The sequence below is a fragment of the Mastomys coucha genome, unplaced genomic scaffold (assembly GCF_008632895.1).
Source record: "Mastomys coucha isolate ucsf_1 unplaced genomic scaffold, UCSF_Mcou_1 pScaffold15, whole genome shotgun sequence".
Classification (NCBI taxonomy): Eukaryota; Metazoa; Chordata; class Mammalia; order Rodentia; family Muridae; genus Mastomys; species Mastomys coucha.
Window position 1 is genome coordinate 77,779,455 of NW_022196897.1, and position 6,115 is coordinate 77,785,569.

The window sequence follows — 6,115 nt, forward strand, 5'->3', positions numbered from 1 at the left end:
GTATAGCCCTGGCTGTCCTGGAACTCACTCTGTAGACCAGGCTGGCCTCGAAGTCAAAAATCCTCCTGCCTCTGCCTCCCAAGTGCTGGGATTAAAGGCGTGCGCTGCCGCCGCCACCGCCTGGCTCTGAGAAAGGGTCTTATTCTGAGCCCAAACGTGCTTATCACCTATTACAGTCCCTGTGTTCAGTATGTCACAGGTGTCACTGTTCAGTCTATCATAAGTATTATTTTCATTATTGTTTATAATATCCTTTTAAGACATTTTTATATTTATGTGGACAAATTTGCAGGAGTTAGTTCTCTCCTTCTACACATCAGTTCCAGGAATCAAACCCAGATCCTCAGGCTTTGTATTTATATTAAGCACCTTTACTCTGAGCCTGCTAGGGTCCAGCAGCATGTTTCCATTTCTCTCCTCCATTTTGTCTTTTTAGCTCTGGCTGGATTGCTGTGTATACCTTCATAGCTTACTCTACATCCTCTTTTTTTTTTTTTTTTTTAACATAGTATTTTGAAGAGTGAGTTCAGTTAAGAGAAGAGTGGGAGTTGGTATACGCTTATAATCGCAGCACTTGAGAGGTAGAGAAAAAACATCCTATCAGACGCTCAGGGACTACGTGAGGCCCTGGCTTCAAAACCAAACACAAGTGGCAGAGGAGAAAGCCAGCCATGGTAGTTCATGCCTATAATCCCAACACTGAGGAGGCTGAAGCAAGAGGATTGCTGTGAATTTAAGGTCAGCAAGAGCTGCTTAGGGAGTTTTAGGTCTACAGAATAAGACTCTGTCCCAAAAAAGAAAACCAGCTAAATATAAACTTTAAATTTTTGTGAGACATCTCAGTTATTTTCAGCTAATCCAGTCTTAGAAACATAAGCTCCAAAATGAAAGAAGTCTTTCATTATTTTTGGAACAGTGGCTATCTCTGTTTTAAGAGTCAACTATTTACTGAACTTGGTGGCGGGTTAGGAGGACAGTACTTACCTTGGTTCTCAGGGCTCAGTGTCTGATTAGGATTTAAAAGAAGTCACACCTCTGTGTGAGCTACTTTGTTTTTCAGAGGTGGTGAGTCAGGACAATTAAACATTATAAAATCATTGTTCTCTTGGACTAGGACTTTGTTCCCCATTTGTGTTTGCTTTTCTTAGGACTTCCCAGGATCCTCTAGTAAGGAAATCCCGTAAAGGCAATGCCTTCTGCTTGTTATTTGAATCCACTTCTGATCTCTTCTTATTGTCATTGTTTGCATCATCACATCCATGTTTCCCCAGATCGTGTTACACAAGCATTATTTTGTGATTGCAGTATCCAAGAATCCAGTACTCCTGAGTCCTGATGGCTACTGCAGATAGAGCTCTTATTCTTCTCACACTGGGAAGACAGATCTCTGGGAATTATACAAAATCCCCAGGTCATACTTTCAGACATGAAACTTAATAGTAAAATTACAAGCTTTCCTCTTGAGTGTTTTTAGATCTTCTGTTAGAAGATCTTTTTTTCTTGATTGCTTTTTATTTAGAGATTTGTAAACTTGGTACCCTGTTTGATTGCGGGGATAGGGTTGGCTTATTTGCTTAAGACAGGGTCTCACCAGGCTGGCTTCAAACTCACAATGATCTGCCTGACTCTGGCTCCCAAGTGCTGGAATTAAAGATATATGCTACCACATCTGACCTTTGTCATTTTTATTAGGCCTTTTATAAAGAGCAGTATCTCTGAATTTGGAGCCTTCCAGGGAATGGTGGTGTACACGTCAACAGCTCCAGCACTTGGAGTAAAGGAAGGAGGGTCAGGACTTCAAGGTTATCCTCAGCTGCTTAGTAAGGTCCAGGCCAACTGGACTACATGAAAAAATAAGAAAAGAAAAGAATAAAAAATTAAAGTATAAAAAAGAAAGAGGGAATTTTGAGGGCTCTCCCTGAGACAGAGTGCTTTCTTTATTTGTACAAGGCCCTGAGTTCTCCCCCAGAAAAGTTAAAAAAAAATAAAAGACCAAGAAAGAAAAGGCCACCGGGCGGTCTTGGCGCACGCCTTTAATCCCAGCACTTGGGAGGCAGAGCCAGGCAGATTTCCGAGTTCGAGGCCAGCCTGGTCTACAGAGTGAATACCAGGACAGCCAGGGCTACACAGAGAAACCCTGTCTCGAAACAAAAAAAAAAAAAAAGAAAGAAAGAAAGAGGCCAATAATTGGATTCCTGTGTATCTACTTCCTTTCTTCAGATGTTCTGAGATTTGGATTTGTTAGCCCTCAGCTTTTTTGTTGTTGTTGTTAAAGATTTATTTATTATTATATCTAAGTACACTGCAGCTGTCTTCAGACACACCAGAAAAGGGCATCAAGATCTCATTACCGATGGTTGTGAGCCACCACATGGTTGCCGGCATTTGAACTCATGACCTTCAGGAGAGCAGTCAGTGCTCTTAACCGCTGAGCCATCTCTCCAGCCCCAGCCCTCAGCTTTTTGTCCATTGGTTTTAGTCAAGGATATTGCCAGCCAACACTGCCTTATGCAGTGACATTTTGTTCTTTGATGGGTTCTCACTGTGTAGATGAGGCTGGCCTCACTGGTCATCTTCTTGCCTCAGCCTCCCAGGTGCAGACATTCCTCCTTTGTGCCACCTATATTGGAGTTGGCTTGCAGTCTTGACATTCATCACCTACTGTCACCACCAGCATGGAGAAAAGGAAAGGGGCAATAAAGAACTGTGGGCATTGGATATGCTTCAGAGGGGGGAATAAGGGCCAATCAGTACTAGTTCATGCTCTCTATTTAAAAGTATTTCTTTTTCTTTTACGTGTATGAGAGTTTGCCTGCATACATGTATACTATGTGTGTGTGCTTGGTATCCTTGGAGGCCAGAAAAGAATGTTGATTTCCCTGGAGCTGGAGTTACAGACTATTCTAAGCCACGTGTGGGTGCTGGGAATTGAATTCAGGTCCTCAGTAAGAGCAGCTTGTACTTTTAACCTCTGAGCCGTCACTCTTCCCTCCCCATACTATCTTAGGACAGCATTTTCTTCTGGTTATTATGCTGTGGTATACTTTGGTTCCAAAGGCTGTTTATTTTTCTGTCCTTCCTCACTATGTTTCCAAATGTCCCTGTTTTTGTTCTGTGAGACTGGGTCTCACTGTGCAGTTCAGGGTGGCCTGGAACTTGAGGTAGTCCTCCTGTCTCAGCATCTTGAGCACCACAACTAGCCTGAATTTCACTTTTTGTTTGTAATCCATTCACAGTCACGTTCTCTTTGGCCTTTTTTGCAGGTGACAGTTCCTTCTTTCTCCGCACCTGGCTCTTGACTCCACTACACATTCCTGAAACTCCAGCGGAGTATCAGTATAATAGGGCTCATTCGGCAACTCTCAGTGTGATTGAGAAGACTTTGCGGACCCTCTGCTCTAGGTTCCGGTGCTTGGATGGATCAAAAGGGGCACTACAGTACTCACCGGAGAAATCCAGCCACATCATTTTAGCTTGTTGTGTCCTTCACAACATTTCCCTGGAACACGGGATGGATGTTTGGTCCTCTCCAGTGACTGGACCCATTGAACAACCCCCTGAGGGCGAGTATGAGCAAATGGAGTCTCTGGACTTAGAGGCTGATCGAATCCGGCAGGAGCTGATACTCACTCATTTTAGTTAGTATGGAAGGTAGAGGGAGGAGGAAGATTTTCTAGAATAAACTGACAACTTTCCCCTTACCAGCCATTGGGAAGTTCAGTCATCCAGTGGTACTGACTGTGTGCACTTGTCATAAATTAACATTTAAAGTTTTAGACAGGCAAGTGCAAGGGCAAATGTGTCAACTAGACCAAAATCAAGACAGTGTTTCCCTAATGTGCGGTGAACCCCAGGCTGTGCACTATTCTTTGAAAGTTCACTGGTTGCAACTGCAAGAATCACACAATAAAGGAGAAAATAACACACGGCCAAAGCATTTTGTTGTTGTTTCAATTATCTGGAGTGTTTGTCCTGATTTATTTATTTATTCATTTATTGCTAGTTTGTGTGAGACAGTTTTTATATAACACAGGCTGTCCTGGTGCTTACTATGTAGCCCAGGTTGGCCTGGAACTTGTAGCAGCCCTCCTGCTTCAGCCTCCCAAATACTGGTCTAGGCCATTGTGCCTGGCGCCCTGAGTCTTTGTTTTTCTTCTTTGCTGTCTACATAGGCAATAGAAAAAAAGAATGAATTTAGTTGAGAAATGATCTTCTAATAAGTGCTTCTAATTGAGCACTTGCCTAGCATGTGTGAGCTCTTGGTCCTTAGAACTGAAAGAAATAAAAGAACTTGCAGTGTGCACTTGTGGGATTGTTTTGAAGAGCACATTAGGGGAGTGGGACCAGCCATCCTTAATGTGCTGGCACTAACTGGACTGTGGGTTGGATCTAGTTACTTGAGGGAATATCTGTATTCCAGTTCTCCTGGATCCACCCTTCAATCAGAGTTAGAGGCTGAACAGGATTAAGGATTGAGCAAACTTGAAGAAAGTAATTAAAATATGGACAAAATACCGAGTTTATACATTACAGATTCTAAAGACCCTGGCAGTTCAATTGAGCAAGAGATTCCTACAAAATTCATATCTACAAGTTTACAAAATTCATATCTAACTAGACTACATATTATGTGGGAGGGGTGCATGGTGCATGTATAGAGGTCAGAGGACAACTTGTGAGTGACTAAACTTCTATCAGTTTTGCCAGCAAGCATCTTTACCTGTTGCAGTATCTTTTTCTTCTTTTAATTTATTTTATATATGTGAGTACAATGTCACTGTCTGTCTTAGACACACCGGAAGAAGGCATCACATCTCATTACAGATGGTTGTGAGCCACCCTGTGGTTGCTGGGAATTGAACTCAGGACCTCTAGAAGAGAAGTTGGTGGTCTTAACTGCTGAGTCATCTCTGCAGCCCCCTGCTGAGGTATCTTGATGGCTTGGTGCTGCTGCTTCCTTTTGTTTTTGTTTTTCAAGACAGGGTTTCTCTGTATAGCCCTGGCTATCCTGGAACTCACTCTGTAGACCAGGCTGGCCTCGAACTCAGAAATCTGCCTGGCTCTGCCTCCCAAGTGCTGGGATTAAAGGCGTGCGCCACCACCACTGGGCACCATTTTCCCTTTTTAATGTAGCAATTTTGAGATTAAATTTACAGAGTCTGCTTTCTGAATAACATACAAGTGCTCTTCCTCAGAACCAAATCCTTAGCTCACTTTTTTTTTTTCCATTTTATTACTTTGTTGCCCAAGGTGGCCTTGTGATCCTCCTGCCTCAACCTCCTGAGTAGCTGGAGGTTATGCCACCTCCTATGCCACCAGACCTGTCTTGGTTATGTTTCCTTTGGCTATGATGTGAGAATGCTTACATAGTATGTTTTGAAATTCTTTGTAGAAAGGACATTTCTGGGGTGAAAACAGGTGTTGGAGCTGGGTATAGTGGCTCATGATTATAGTTCCAGCTCTTGGTTGGTTGAGGCAGTTATATTATGATTTCAAAGCCAATCTATATGCACCACATAGTACTAGGCCAGAATGGCCCACTGTGTGAGTCCTGTCTTTAAAAAGCTGAAGTATAGGGGCTGGAGAGAGGCTCAGTGGTTAAGAGCACTGACTGTTCTTCCAAAGGTCCTGAGTTTAATCCCCAGCAACCACATGGTGGCTCAGAACCATCAGTAATGAAATTGGATGCCCTCTTCTGGTGTGTCTGAAGACATTGACAGTGTACTCACATATATAAAATAAATAAATCTTTTAAAAAAGCTGAAGTATAAAGCATGGCTTGAAATAAACTCTTAAGAGTTTAGAATATTATATGCAGAGTGATAGACAGAACTTCCCAGGAAATAAATAATCCCCTAACAAGTCTTGTTCTAAAATCTCACTGTTGTAAAAATAACCTAATAGGGATAATACAAGTGTGAATTAGGTTCACACATTGGTGTCTTGGCTAGAACTAAAAAGATTTTCCTGAGGATTGTCTCGTTCCATTTTCTTAGTCACTCATCATGTGACACCTCTGAGCTGGCCTCTTGGATCATTTTCTACCTGCCTTTGGCAGTGTTAATCTGGTGACGTGACGTTCAAAGAAGTGAACAGAGGATGACAGAGGAATGTG

At 42.5% G+C, this 6,115-nt stretch overlaps 1 protein-coding gene across 4 annotated transcripts in view; it reads left to right on the forward strand.

Moving 5' to 3' along the window:
• Positions 1–3,934, forward strand: part of Harbi1 (harbinger transposase derived 1) — a 10,981-nt gene extending 7,047 nt beyond the window's left edge. For all 4 annotated transcript variants that reach the window (XM_031371033.1, XM_031371035.1, XM_031371034.1 and 1 more), the window contains exon 3: positions 3,264–3,934. In XM_031371033.1, the coding sequence (XP_031226893.1) occupies positions 3,264–3,643 (380 nt within the window). In that variant the 3' untranslated portion in view covers positions 3,644–3,934. The remainder of the gene's footprint in view (positions 1–3,263) is intronic.
• Positions 3,935–6,115: the final 2,181 nt, after the last annotated feature.